Source organism: Myxine glutinosa, chromosome 13, assembly GCF_964187855.1.
Source record: "Myxine glutinosa chromosome 13, kmMyxGlut1.1, whole genome shotgun sequence".
In the NCBI taxonomy this organism is placed as follows: Eukaryota; Metazoa; Chordata; class Myxini; order Myxiniformes; family Myxinidae; genus Myxine; species Myxine glutinosa.
This window is the reverse complement of record NC_136273.1, coordinates 80,294,157-80,309,686: the sequence shown is the minus strand read 5'-3', so window position 1 is coordinate 80,309,686 and position 15,530 is coordinate 80,294,157. Positions and strand designations below refer to the sequence as shown.

At 42.8% G+C, this 15,530-nt stretch overlaps 1 protein-coding gene across 8 annotated transcripts in view; it reads left to right on the top strand.

The window, feature by feature from the left end:
• LOC137439046 (protein 4.1) overlaps window positions 1-15,530 on the top strand; it is a 320,573-nt gene that overhangs the window by 251,629 nt on the left and 53,414 nt on the right. For all 8 annotated transcript variants that reach the window (XM_068134670.2, XM_068134667.2, XM_068134668.2 and 5 more), the window contains 4 exons: window positions 2,351-2,503; window positions 7,535-7,632; window positions 7,967-8,145; window positions 9,560-9,735. In XM_068134670.2, coding sequence (XP_067990771.2) covers window positions 2,351-2,503; window positions 7,535-7,632; window positions 7,967-8,145; window positions 9,560-9,735 — 606 coding nt within the window. The remainder of the gene's footprint in view (window positions 1-2,350; window positions 2,504-7,534; window positions 7,633-7,966; window positions 8,146-9,559; window positions 9,736-15,530) is intronic.

The window sequence follows — 15,530 nt, the reverse complement described above, 5'->3', positions numbered from 1 at the left end:
AAGTCTGATTTAATGCAATTTAATTCAAGTCTGTAAGGTAACAACAACAACAACAACATGCATTTTAAGGCCATTTTCCCTGCTAGAGCGGGGGTTAGCCTTGCGGTCCCCATGACAATCTTCTCCATTTTGCCCTATTTTCTGCATCTCTCCTTGTTAACCCCCTTGCACGCATTTCTTCTTCCACCATCTTTAGCCAAGTCTTTCTCGGTCTTCCCCGTCCTCTACTTCCTTCTACATTCATTTCCATCACTCTTCTCAACCAGTCACTTTCATCCTTCCTCAACACATGATCAAACCATCTCAACCTGTTCCTCTTCACAACATCAATCACAGGCTCTATTCCCATCATTTTTCGCAATTCGTCATTTGTCTTCCTCTCTCTCAACGATACTCCGCACACATCCATCGACGATACTCCGCACATCCATAACAAAAGGTGCAAATTTTGAAAAGGGGGTGTAGACTTTCTTTAGGCACTGTAAATGTTAACCTCATGCCTATCTGCTCTGCCATCTTGTTCAGTAATCTTGTATGTTTATTTTACCCCAAAGCTTTCTCTTCTTTCATCAACTCCGAGAAATACACCAACTAATGTGAAAGACACCAACTAATGTGAAATACACCAACTAATGTGAAAGACAACAACTAAAAAAACTAATACCAACAGACGGGACGCCAAGTTTAATGTCCATCCGAGGGATGGCAAACACGTTGATGAATCACCCAGCTGTTCATTTGTTTGTATGCAGCACAAGGCCGCAGGGTGGCATCATCAGCTGAGGGCACGGCTTTGCCGCAGATACAATGCTATATGCTGGTTGGGGCAGGAATTTGATGAATCACCTTGCCTGAGAAACACCCGGTAAACAGATGAAATCTGGGTCGGGATTCTAATACAGACTAGACAGCTTAGTAGTGAGTGTGCATACCATTATGCCACCCTGCCAGCCTTTACCACATGGTACCAAATTTAAATTTAAAAAAATCTTTCATTTTTAGCTAACCTCAAACGTAGTTCCTGGGAGCTTATGTGATGGTGCGACCTCTGTCTGTCAGTCCGTAAACACTTGCAACTTCTGTTCCGAAACCACTAATGCGATTGTGACCAAATTTGGCACAAATGATGTTTGTTGTGTTGTGACTAAAGTTTGTGTTCATTGAATTTAAAAAAATTGGGGTCTAATGGGGTCTACCGGGGGTCAAAGTGGGTCCAGGTTTGACCCCCAAAATAGATATTTGCTTTTTTCTCTGAAACTACACACACTATTTCGATGAAACTTGACCACAACCTTCATCACCTGTGATGTACCAAAGTTTGTTCACGGCATTTAAAAAATCGGGCCCTGAGGGAGTCTACGGGGGGGTTACGGGGGTGGGGTTGCCCCCCCCCCCAAATTTTTTTATTTAAGTCTTCTGATTTTTTAGTATGATTCTATACGCTGCCCTGTCTTATCGCAACCATTGAAATTGGTTTAAAATACCTTTAGTCGGTGCAGTATACTGTTTATTCTACCAGGTGAGCGCCAGGGGTACTGCCCATATTTTTAAAATATGTACTTAGTTTTGTTGCAAAATTGTGGTTAGAGACTTGCTGATTTGACATTTTCCTAAAAGAGGATTCTTAACTGTGAGATTAAGTGGGTGTGAGTGTTAAACTTTTGTTTGTCATGGTAAAACAGCTGTTCACCACCATCTCTTATCTTCCCCCATCCAAAACCTTGATCTTTTCTTCCCCCGCTAATTCACCCCAGATCCACCTTGTTTGAAATGCCAACTTCTTTCCTGGAAGTCCTGGCAGTGTCCATATATTTTATACCTCTCCCACCCTCCCCCCTTTCCATGCCTCCTCCCCCCCCCCCCCAAAGCCCTCTCCCTCCCACAGATCTCTCGATGTCTCGATGTCTCTCGGTCCCTGCTCTCAAATGTTGTGTTTGTGTCCTTCCCCCTCTCTCCCCATCTTGTCTACCGCTCCCCATGTTATATGTTTTATGTGTCGGTTTGTCTTTCTGTGTGATTAATGTTCGCTCTTTCACGAGCCTCGATCTTGTATACAAAAAAAAAAAAAAAAAAGTGCGTATTTAGTTTATCACTCGTTTTGGTTACTCAAATGGTTAGTTTCGTCTTAAAACCTGATGTGTCGTAGATCTGGAGATGACGTCATGACCGACATTTTTGCAGGCCTCCGATACATCAAAATTTACGTCTACACCACTGATTTACAAGGACATCAGTCGACAAAGGCCAAACACACATGGCATATGGAATTTGAAACAGTGTTCCTCTCATCTTGTACTGCAGATCATGGCGGCCTTCAAACTTCAAATCTGTCTCTTTGTTACCTCTGCAGGACTCTGAGGCAGTGGACATCATGCTGGGGGTCTGTGCTAACGGTTTACTCATCTATCGTGACCGTCTTCGCATCAATCGCTTTGCCTGGCCTAAGATCCTCAAAATTTCGTACAAGCGCAGCAATTTCTACATCAAGATCCGTCCAGGGGAGGTAGGAATTTTGTTACATCTTACAATAGGAATGCTACAATTACGAGGTGCAAAATCATAAAGTACTTGCCAATCAAAATCTGCTCAATTATTTTTGTACAACGTCGTCCCCAGTAGTCATTTGTATCACTTTCTTAATGCTGTGCCCAAACGGAGTGTACTGTGATGATGAATGAATGAAATGGATGAATGAATGAAATGGATGAATGAATGAATGAATGCACTGTGATGATGATTTATATGTTGGAACCCATCTGTGGATCGGTCCCATCGGCCGATGGGTCTGACCCATCTGTGGATGCACGAGAAATGACAATGCAGACCCATCGGCCGATGGGTCTGCGCCATCTGCGGATGTGTTGTTCACCTTGAAGGAATGTGTTGACAGAATGGTGCTCTTCAATCAGGTACACAGTCATTGGAATTACATGTGGTAGGAATTTAACAGAGATGATTTTTAAATGTTTTATTATCTATTTCTACCCATCTATTTATACATTTTGTCAATACATTTTGTAATTAACAGATACATGGCAGTTTTAGTAAAGCTTTACATAACATACTCAACATTCATACAAAACATTAGGTGTTCTTCTGATAATGGCGGAGGGGAATGTTAAATTCCTTTATCTATCTATAATTCCAGTAATCTCTGTGTGTATGTATGTATGTATGTATGTATGTATGTATGTATGTATGTATGTATGTATGTCTGTGACCGCTGTTTCTCGACAACCACGGGTCCGATATACTTTAAACTTGCCAGGTATATTGCTGGGGACCCGAGGATGTGCCTTTTCAAGGTTTCATATTAATCGGACAAGTAGTTACCGAGCTATGTCCAAAAAACGATTCAACCAATCAGAGAGCAGCGAGCTATCACGTGTGCCGAACGTGCCGAACAGACTCTGCCTCGGACGGCACATTTGAGAGCGTATTCATTTATTTCACGTTGGCAAACTATGTTGCCGCTATGTTGGCGTTAAACGATGTTTTAAAACTAATTAAAACTAATTTGCGATTCTTTCGCTTTCCTGCGCGTTTGTGCATGCTATGGCGATTTCTTTACCAAACTCCGCAAGCCGTTCGCTTTGGACCAAACCATTTCATGTAAATAGAGGGGGGGGGATTGTCACCGTACTCGCAAGCCGTTCGCTTTGGACCAAACCATTTCATGTAAATAGAGGGGGGGGGGATTGTCACCGTACTCGCAAGCCGTTCGCTTTGGACCAAACCATTTCATGTAAATAGAGGGGGGGGATTGTCACCGTACTCGCAAGCCGTTCGCTTTGGACCAAACCATTTCATGTAAATAGAGGGGGGGGATATAATTTTAGATATAGATATAGTACGGGCATGCCCTAGTATTAAATTAAATTAAATAAAATTAAAATAAAATAAAGTAATAAAATTTAAATTTTAAAAATAAAAGTTAAATAAAACATTTTAAAATCATCTCTGTTAAATTCCTACCACATGTAATTCCAATGACTGTGTACCTGATTGAAGAGCACCATTCTGTCAACACATTCCTTCAAGGTGAACAACACATCCGCAGATGGCGCAGACCCATCGGCCGATGGGTCTGCATTGTCATTTCTCGTGCATCCACAGATGGGTCAGACCCATCGGCCGATGGGACCGATCCACAGATGGGTTCCAACATATATAATTCAAACTGATGCATTGGCAACATGACAGAAGTGTCAATGCAAACAATAATTGTCGGTTCATGATGTTCTCATGTAATCATTCAATCAAAGCTGAAACCAAAATTCCATGGACTTAGTGGAACGGGCAGTCAACTACAACTCGGAGAGCAAAAGTGGATTCGACCAACCACGGATGAGTGTAAAATTGATTCAACCAATCACAGCTGAGCATCAAAACAAAACATCCAATCATAACCGAGAATGAAACTGATGGACTAAGTGTGGAGTATACTAATGTAGATGATGATTTATACAAGTTACTGGATTTGAATACTGATCCAAATCCTTCACTCGTGAATTTGTATGGATTATTTTTTCCAAATGGTGTTCATGAACTAATCTTGGGTTAGTTAAGTTATACTTCTACCTTAAAAAAGAAGTTATGTTTAGTATATGATGTACCAGCCACTTAACTTGCTCCATTGATTTAATCCATCGAGCCGACGTGCTCCTGGACCGCCATTGGAATACCCACACAAGGTCACCTGCCTGGCAACATGTTTTTTCCAATAAGCAGAAGAGTCATTTGTAATTCCAAGGAAGTGACCTTCTTGAAGGTTTCTGTAAACGTGCCACCAAGTCCATTTGCGGGCATCTTAATTCCATTCCTGGAAACAAAGTTGGGATTTTTGAAGCATTGCCTCCGGAGGTAACTCTGACAGAATAGGTGGGTAGGTATTTTGGCCTCCAAGCGTACTTTCCCTTGTACCCTCCGGCACCCAGCACCAAGATTCTTAAGGGATTTTATTTTGTGCAAGCGATTCGTCTTCAAACTATTTGTGGCAGCTGTTGTCGGGTGGTGGGCATGGCTCGGATCAATGATTCGTTGGAAGCTGTTGCACGGAAGGCTGGATTTTCGTTGAGTAGTACACATCTGCTAAAGACACTGGACTACACCTGTACGCTGTGGTTGTCGGATGAAATCCAGCTCAAGGAAGCATTTTTTCAGGATTTGGATTCTTAGGTGCTGAAAAATCTCAGCAGAACACGTGACTTTCAAAATGGCGCATGAATGATAAATGAGGCCTTTTGCGCATACGAACTCAGCTCGGCCAAAACATCAACACTGTGTGTGTTTTCAGTGACTCGGTTCTGATCGCCGGGCACTTTGAACCTGCTGTTGCTAGCGCAAAATCTGTGGTTCAAATCGTATTTTAAACGTAATTTTCAGCATTTCGTTGATAGAGTGGCAATTTCAACAATGGTTAACCATCATTGTTCCGTTCCTGAATGAAAATCTGACTCGTGGAAATATAGAAATGCAAGAAATATCCATGGATGAGAAAGAGAGGTGTTGACTTCCTTTCATTTCTTGTTAATACAAGCTAGTGGTCACAGTGTTTGTGTCATATATATATATATATATATATACATATAAAAATATATGTACATTTTATATATATATATATATATATATATATATATATATCACAAACACAGCCACAGGAATATTCTTTACCACCACGATTATTCCCACCTTCTTGTGGAGTCAGCCAGGGAATGTTTCTGGCCCAAGTTTTTCACTAACCAGCTGGCCAGGTTCGACTGTACCTGATTTGCACAGCAATTTGTAATTTGTTTAGGGTGCCAGAGATACCTCGCCTACTTTTGGCAAAGGACATTGTCGGATTTTTAACTTTCACCAAAGACCATTGCTGACAGACATGTTTAACATCCTCTGGATGGACAGCACGCATTGACGCCTCGCAATGCACGTGAATCCGGAGAACGGCACTCGGTAGAGCGCATGCCTCTGCCAGGTTGAGCAGTATACGTTTTGTATCTCACCGATAGGCCGGATCTGCATCTGAACCTTAACCAAAATCGAATCGGCTTGTTCTTGTAACCTATCCAACTCATCCATCAAGTTTCATCTAAATCCGTCCGTAACTTTTTGAGATATCTTGCTCACAGACAGACAGGGGTGAAAACATAACCTCCATCCACCTTGGGTTGCGGAGGTAACCAGGGTGACGGTTTATAGCTTGGTTGAAATTTGAACCCTGGCTCGATAGCTCAGGTGAGGGATCTAGGTCTGGGTTATCCGTTTTTATTCCATGTGCACAATTTTTCTTTTTTCTTTTGTTGAAAATCAGAAATACATTTTTCAGTCTGGTTGAATTGCAAAAATCCATCATTTTTTTTGACTCTTCGACTAAAATATTTTATTTTAATGAAATATGATGTTAAAAAGTTTTTGTTTTTTTCTACTTATGAATATTTCATAGTTTGTTTCTGGCGTTATTAAAACTAGGGCATGCCCGTACGTGGGTGCAATGCCCGTACGTGGGTACGTGGGTACGTGGGTACGTGGGTACGTGGGTGCGAGTACGGTGACAATCCCCCCCCCCCTCTATTTACATGAAATGGTTTGGTTCATGAAATGGTTTGGTTCATTCGCAACGCCAAAGCGAACGGCGAACGCTTTACATGAAATGGTTTGGTCCATGAAATGTTTTGGTCCATTCGCAACGCCAAAGCGAACGGCGAACGGCTTGCGAGTACAGTGACAATCCCCCCCCTCTATTTACATGAAATGGTTTTAATTAGTTTTAAAACATAGTTTAACGCCAACATAGCGGCAACATAGTTTGCCAACGTGAAATAAATGAATACGCTCTCAAATGTGCCGTCCGAGGCAGAGTGTGTTCGCCACGTTCGGCACACGCGATAACTCGCTGCTCTCTGATTGGTTGAATCGTTTTTTGGACATAGCTCGGTAAGTACTTGTCCGATTAATATGAAACGTTGAAAAGGCACATCCTCGGGTCCCCAGCAATATACCTGGCAAGTTTAAAGTATATCGGACCCGTGGTTGTCGAGAAACAGCGGTCACAGACAAACATACAAACACACATACACACATACACACATACACACATACAGAGATTAATGGAATTATAGATAGATGTCAAAGCAGAAAACAAGCTTTGTAATGACAAACAGACGTAATTATTTATGGTGATCTACCATTCTCTTGAACTTTGATGAAAACCCCATAATTTCCCCCCAACAATCCAGACACTTACTTTGCAAAATATCAACTCAGTCGTTAATTTTTGCAAATATGGGTTCAAAAACTTTCATCCAATGAGCTAGAGTGGAGCTCAAAAGGTTTCATATAATGGAATTCAAAAGGCTTTCTGGAAAGTCACAGGATGAGCAATTGGAGGTGCTCTGTGGGGTCAGAAGGTCTTCACAAATGAGGAAGTGCTGACGGTGCGATTTATGTCGAGTGTTAATGGAAACCCATAATTGTGGCTTTTGAAGGACCGATGAGGCACCATTTGCTCGATGATCTTAAAAATCTTTGTTTGCAGTTTGAGCAGTTCGAGAGCACGATCGGATTCAAGCTTCCCAATCACAAAGCTGCAAAAAGGCTCTGGAAAGTCTGTGTGGAACACCACACGTTCTTCAGGTGAGCTTACTCTCCAAAGGTGCATTTAATCGATTTGTACAAATCTTGCTGTGCACATGGCTTGGGATTCAAGGAATTACATGACATGGTTATAAATTCCAGAATCGGTGTTCCAAAGCTTGAGTAGGCCGACGCTGTTTTGACTTTTGGGTTTTCGATCTGCAAGGCTCATCTGACGTTGGAAATAACAAGCAAAGACAATATGGGTAAAGCGATTGAACCTGTTGATTTAATACGAACCCAGCAATAACCTGTGCCTGTGAAATCAAATCCAATTTCTTGCACTTTCACTTATCGATTTGACAAACGAGTTCCGCCCTCCATCCTTTTGCAGACTCGTGTCCCCGGAGCCGGCTCCCAGAGGCCGCTTCCTGACGCTGGGCTCTAAGTTCCGCTACTCTGGGCGCACGCAGGCCCAAACCCGGCAAGCCAGCAACTTGATTGACCGCCCCGCTCCGGCCTTCGAGCGATCTTGCAGCAAACGACACACGCTATCGCGCAGCTTGGACGGAGGTCTGTCCACGCTCAGGGCGATCCACAGCACGTGCTTCACTTGCTTATTGATCCCATGCATTTCCTCACCATACTTTCCATCCTTACTTTACTGTGCCTCAAGACATTGATGTACACTACCAAGCTATTCATGAAAAGGAACAGGAACTCCCCCCCAAGCCCTCTCCCTCCCACAGATCTCCTGATGTCCCTGCTCTTAAATGTTGGACTTGTGTGCTTCCCTCTCTCTCCCCATCTTGTCTCGCGCTCCCTTTATCATATGTTTTACGAGCAACGGTACCCGCCCTATGGGCGGGGCTTCAATTGGGAGGCCCAAATGAAAAGGCAAAATATCAGAAATTGAAGGGTTTTTTTTATTTTAAACGATTTATATAAACATCCGTTAAATCATATCACACGCAAGTCATCAAAATCTAAACAGTATTTGTAGAATTTCAATAAAAGCCACATCACTGTTCATATCGGTAAATATTATTCCATCGTATTTGGAAAAAACTGGAAAATTGGAAAAACTGGAAATTGGAAAAATTGGAAAAACAATATAGCTCATCTATGTTCATTCAGACCCGACTGAAAGGTCCACATCCTATTTTACTCCAGGGGGTCCCAGAATTACCCACCCAAAATTTCGTTGTGATTGATTCAGCCCTTTTTTCGGTACCTGGGAACGGACAGATGGACATTTGGTGAATTATAGTAAGATGTGTCAGTTTGTCTTTCTGTGATCAATGTTAGCTCTTACACGACCCTCAATCTTTAATACAAAAAACAAACAAAAAAAACAGACAACCATAATGGTGTTTGCATAATCTGTCCATTAAATGATGTAAATTGTTTGGTAAAGGTCTCATGCTTTTGGCTCCAAAACTTTTTGAAAAGGGAAAAACCTTTTGACTTCCTCTTCGAAAATACAACCGAGACTTCAATTGCAAGATGTCGTTTCCACCTCGATGCAGACAGTTCCATTTTTTTTTTTTTTTTTTTGAATACAATATCGAGGCTCGTGTAAGAGCTAACATCAATCACAAAAAAAAAACCGACACACAAAACATACAATAAAGGATGCGGGAGACGAGATGGGGAGAGAGAGGGAAGCATACAAGTACAACAGCAGAGAACAGGGACATCGGGAGATCTGTGGGAGGGAGAGGGCTTGTGGGGAGGATGCATGGGACGGCGGGGGGGTGGGGGTTGGAGAGGTAAAAACACATGGACACTGCTAGAACTTTCAGGATTTGAATTAACGGGGGTAGAAGATATCATGTTCTGCTACTACAAGAGATCTACAAGATCAAGTTCCATGATCGGATATTACATCTTTTCGATAGAATGAAGAATGCCATTGGTTCTCAGTTTGTTTTATGATCATTTTTGAATTGTTTACTCGTATAAGATGTCATTTTGTCCTTCACAGCTCCGATCGGTAGCAGCCATGAAGGTCTGTCCCTTGTGAGCGCACCTGAAACGATTCAGGCTCCCGACTCACCTGCCTCATCACTGGCCGCACCGCCTTCCACCATAGACTCGGGGGAGGGCGACGCCGACATGGACCTCCACCTCCACTCTCCTGCTCATCTACAGGCCACAAAGGTGAGCTTTCACCGTCGTCGTCCGCGGACCTTTGCGTCTTGCAAGCGCTCCGCTTCTCTATCGCCGAGGCCAAAAGGTCCACCGGTCCACATCCAGCCTTGTGGATTGCATCCGGCATCAATGTAAGAGAAAACGCACTTGCCGTGGGAATTGCGTCCAAATGCTTTCCGCTTCAATAAACCGTTATCGCACGAGGCCAGCCTGTAGGAATGATGTTATAACCACATGTTCCCTGGAGTGATGATTGCTTCCTTTTGCAATATCGGTCCAGTTTGATTCCTCAAGTTTTCATATATTGTGTTCAATTTAACGACTTTTCAAAAGAAACCTGTCAGGTTCTTCTGTGTTCGTGTTTTTTTGTGCGCATTCCCTCGGAGATTCCTTTGACGTTATGTTTGGGTTTGCGAAATTGATACACTCGCGGTGCTCTTTGGGAAGGTGATGAAACTTTGACGCGTGTTGAGGCATCATTTTCTGTCGGGAATTGCCGTTTAAAGCTGAAGTTATTCTCTTATTGTCAGGGTTGGACACTGCGAGCTGAAACATCATGGCATTGCCTTCGATTCTCAAACAAAAGCTGTCTCAAGCGAGCGGCCATTAATGGAGCACTTATCGATGCAAATGGAAGCTTTTCACAAATATTTCAAAAATTCCACCTTACCCACAATTCTGCCAGCAACCCTGTTCTGGTGAAATTGCCAAAATCAAGACTTTCTGCTCACCTTCACCCTTTCATTCCTCTTTTCTCCCGCCTCTGGACCAAACTCCCTCACTCTCTTCAATCCCACTCCTCCCTCCAGGTCTATAAAACAGCTGTTCACCACCATCTCTTATCTTCCCCCATCCAAAACTTTGATCTTTTCTACCCCCGCTAATTCACCCCAGATCCATTTTTTTTAAATTCCAACTTCTTTCCTGGAAATCCTTGCAGTGTCCATATGTTTTATACCTCTCCCACCTTCCCCCAAGCCCCCTCCCTCCCACAGATCTCTTGATGTCCCTGCTCTCAAATGTTGTGTTTGTGTCCTTCCCCCTCTCTCCCCATCTTGTCTACCACTCCCCTTATTATATGTTTTATGTGTCGGTTTGACGTTTTGTGTGATTAATGTTCGCTCTTTCACGAGCCTCGATCTTGTATACGGAAAAAAAATAATTCCAACAGTCCTCAACTTTGGTAAAGAAAGCACAAGTCGTGAAAACTCAATCACGTCTGTATTAACAAGAGAGAACTGTCTATCTAGATCTTCCGTGCCCATTATGTGTGAGAGAGGCCTGCCCTCGAGAAGCTCGGCTGACAGATGAGGTCACGTCACTGCTGTGATGTCATCGGTGTCACCTCATCGCGTCCACACGTGAATTGCTATTTTGTATGCTTTCTCGTCGAGTTATTTCAACGATATGGGCCTTCTTCTTCTAACCACAACATCTGCATTGGAAGCCTTCTTATAACCATGGAGTATATGGTTGTCCTCTTCTTCTTTTTTCTTTTTGCAGTTGGTCGTCACCTTCCAGACCCGACCGAAAGAATTATGGTGAAATTTCATCCTTGATGCCATTTCAGGGGCTTTTTGTAATTTCCCATTGAAGTTCAAGTTGCCCGAAGATTTAGCATTCAAGAGATGGAAGAGGTTTGGTAAGTTGGATAAATCAGATTCTGATTATAATTGGAGGCCTGCGGTGCCAGATGGCTAAAGAGCCAAATCTTGAGAAGGAGGTCACAAAGACCTTGTGTCGAGGGATTAGTATAGAGGTCATCATTACCTATAAGAAGGGGAGGCCACCAAGTTCCCTCACATCAATGAAGGCCTCACCTAAACTATGCAGCACAATACCATAAGCCATGTTTTTGACGTCAGAGTTATGGATTTTAGGGTTGGAGGACGGGGGTGGTATAAGTAGGTATTTTATACTCGCAGATCACAAAGCTTTAATACTCGAAGACAATTTAGACATAACATTTGGGGAGGTTTATGTATGATCCACGAGGAAACACAATAATATAGGGATTACTACTGAAGCTTTCTCAAACGCATCCTTTTTCGATGTGCACAATGTTTGGTGTCCTTGACGATGTCGTTTTAACGGTTGGGGCTTCTGCCCTTTTGGAGATAAAAAGATCATGTGACCCTGTAACCAATGACAGTATGAAGATGTGGTTTGTGCACCGGCAATTGTTGATCACAACATAAGGCTCGCTTATCTCGGGATGGAACGGACAGACCGGTGATTGGGTATGCTACTACTGTGGGACGAATGGAGGCGCTGACGTTTCGTTGTTGAGCATTCTTCAGCGCAAAAGAGCTGCCCAAAACATCAACCTCCTGCCCCCCCCCCCCTCACCCCTTGCTTCCAGGGGCAGTTATAATACGAACATCAATGTTTTGTTCAATTCCATTCATTGTTCAATATGTTTGCCGACCCACATAGACACTAGCCTTCATGAGCAAGATGAGTAATCCTCATCCTTGCTTGTCCATGACCGTTGTTAAAATCCAGCATTCGAGAGTTAAATAATTCCATCTGATTTGAACTTTCACTTTGCTGATGTGAAGAGGTTTCATGTCTGTGCTTGTGCAAACATATATATATATTTAACGAAAGAAGCCCACTGACCCTATGACATGACACTGACGTCATGCACATAAATTATACCAACACATCACCTCCAAACTAGGAGGCATCCGTGTGGTACTGAAGTCTTTGCAGACTGAGATTAAAGCTTCATGGTCACAAATAGACAAAGGCAGAGATGTCGATCTAGATTTTGCCCTTATTATGGGCCTTATGAGGCCTGGCTTTTTATAATAAAAAAGGTTCAAAAAAAATCAAACATTTAAACAGATTTGGACGTGCACCTTGACCCCACGGCCAAGGCACACCGTCTATCAAGACCGTCCCATTGGCATAAACATGCACCTCAGCCCAAAGGCTGAAGCACATGGTCAATCAAAACACATGCATCCTGACCCCCGAAGGGCAGAATTCATGGTCATACAATTGGACCCCTCCTCCATACGAGTGAATCCCCACGTCTTCAACACCATGCCGTCCCGACGAGGGCTTATTTTTCCCTCGTCCAGACAACATACTGTAAAATTTTTATTTGTGACCAACTTAAGCCGCTAATAAATACAGATTAAACCTCCTAACTTGACTGGGAAGCAAGGTACAGATTGAGTCTCACCCCAGCAATTGCTGCACAACCTGTTAGCAACAAGTGCAGCCTGCCACGCGAACACATTGTCTCTGCCCTGCTCATCACCAGTTAGGAGGTTTGCAGTCAGGAATATTAAATTTAACCAAAGAAGCACACTGACCCAATGAGATGACGCTGACGTCATGCGCATAAATTATACCAACACATCGCCTCCAAACCTGGAGGTATCCGAGTAGGGCAGAGACGATGTGTTTGCATGTCAGGTGACACTTGTTGCAAGAATCCACTCGCATTGGTCACGGCAGATGTTAAAGTGAAGAGGAACCTTGAGAATCACCACATGACCTCCACTGTTGGTTGGGTGAATTGGTCTCTCGGCCAATCCAGGCGTCACGTGACAGTTGCAGATGGTGTGGGAGAGATGTTATAGCCTTGCCATACGTACGTGACAGATTAATGCGCAAACCACCTCTTTTGTTGAGAGATGGTGATTTAATTCTTACCCCAATCGATTCCTTTACACCTTGAGCAAACCACTTTTTTTCTCTGTCGTAGATGACCACTTGACTGTTATCAAAGCTGTGACCGTGCAGGTTCATGTGCGTGTATACCGCAGAGTGCAAATCCTCTTCATAAGCTGGACGATGATGTTGGTTCAAACGGGCCTTAAGCATTTGCTGGTTTTTTGCTATGTACAGTCACGCACCCCACGTAAAGTTTTGACTTTTTCAACATATTTCAACATACAGCTATTTGATCTTCATTTCAACAATATTGACAGATAAAGGTGATATAATATAACAAATATCATGAAACATTTACATTTTGTAGTCCATTGTACAATTTAAATAAACATAAATGCAAATTTCGCATGTGGAAAAAGTAAGTACACCCTTGGCTCTAATAGGTGGTATTGCCCCCTTTGGCAGAAACAACCTCAAGTAGGCGTTTCTTATAACTGTCTACCAGTCTCTGACATCGACTGGGAGAGATTTTTGCCCTCTCCTCCATGGAGAATTCTTTCAGCTGTGCGATGTTTAAGGGGTTTCTGGCATGCACAGCTCGTTTCAAATCCCCCCACAACATCTCGATGGGATTTAGATCCGGGCTTTGACTTGGCTATTCCAGAACCCTCCATTTCTTTGTTTTCAGCCATTCCTTGGTGGATTTACTGGTATGCTTAGGGTCATTGTCATGTTTAAGGTCCACCTTCGGTTGAGCTTCAACTTTCCGACAGATGGCCTCACATTATCCTTAAGCACCCTCTGGTACAATGAAGAATTCATAGTGGATTCTATGATGGTGAGCTGCCCAGGCCCTGATGCAGCAAAGCTGCCCCAAACCATAATATTTCCACCACCATGCTTTACATTTGGTATCAGGTTCTTGTGGTCAAATGCTGTCTTTGGTTTTTGCCAAACATGTCTTCTGGTACTGTGGCCAAATAGCTCTACCTTTGACTCATCTGTCCAGAGTACATTGTTCCAGAAGTGCTGGTCTTTGCCTCGGTGTTCATTGGCAAACTTTAGTCTTGCCCTGATGTTCTTTCTGGACAGCAAAGGTTTCCTCCTGGCACGCCTCCCATGTAGATCAAATTTGTGCAGCCTCTTTCTAATGGTAGACTCGTGCACTTTGACATCAACAGTGGCAAGCGCTACCTGTAGGTCCCGTGATGACATTCTGGGGTTCTTAGAGACTTCTTTCAGCATCTTGCGGTCTGCTCTCGGGCTGAACTTGCTGGGGCGGCCTGGCCTGAACAAGTTGGCAGTTGTATGGAATCTTCTCCACTTGTCGATGATCTTCCGGACAGTCGAATGATTGATTTCAAATTGTTTGGAGATCTTTTTAAATCCCTTCCCAGACTTGCAGGCATCTATAACCTTCTTTCTGAAGGCCTCAGAGAGCTCTTTTGATCTAGGCATTGTGACACCGCACACTTCAACAACAAAGAGCAAACCAAACTAAATGTCTGAGGTTTAAATAAGACAGCTTCCTCCAAGATCCTCTCTAATGATGTTCTAATCATTTGCACCTGATCTGGTGCACCTGATTCTAATTTTAGGTATTTGAAGTAGTGATAAATGTAGGGGTGTACTTACTTTTTCCACATGCGAAATTTGCATTTATGTTTATTTAAATTATACAATGGACTCCAAAATGTAAATGTTTCATGATATTTGTTTTATTATATCACCTTTATCTGTCAATATTGTTGAAATGAAGATCAAATAGCTGTATGTTGAAATATGTTGAAAAAGTCAAAACTTTACATGGGGTGTACTTACTTTTTTCATGTGACTGTAGGTCTCAGTGGATGATGGGTCTCCACATCTGATTCCTATATCTGGTGCATTTCCTATATCTGGTGCATTTTCTATATCTGGTGCATTTCCTATATTTGGTGCATTTCCTATATCTGGTGCATTTCCTATATTTGGTGCATTTCCTATATCTGGTGCATTTCCTATATCTGGTGCATTTCCTATATCTGGTGCATTTCCTATAGCTGGTGCATTTCCTATATCTGGGACATTTCCTATATCTGGTGCATTTCCTATATCTGGTGCATTTCTATATCTGGTGCATTTTCTATATCTGGTGCATTTCCTATATCTGGTGCATTTCCTATATCTGGGAC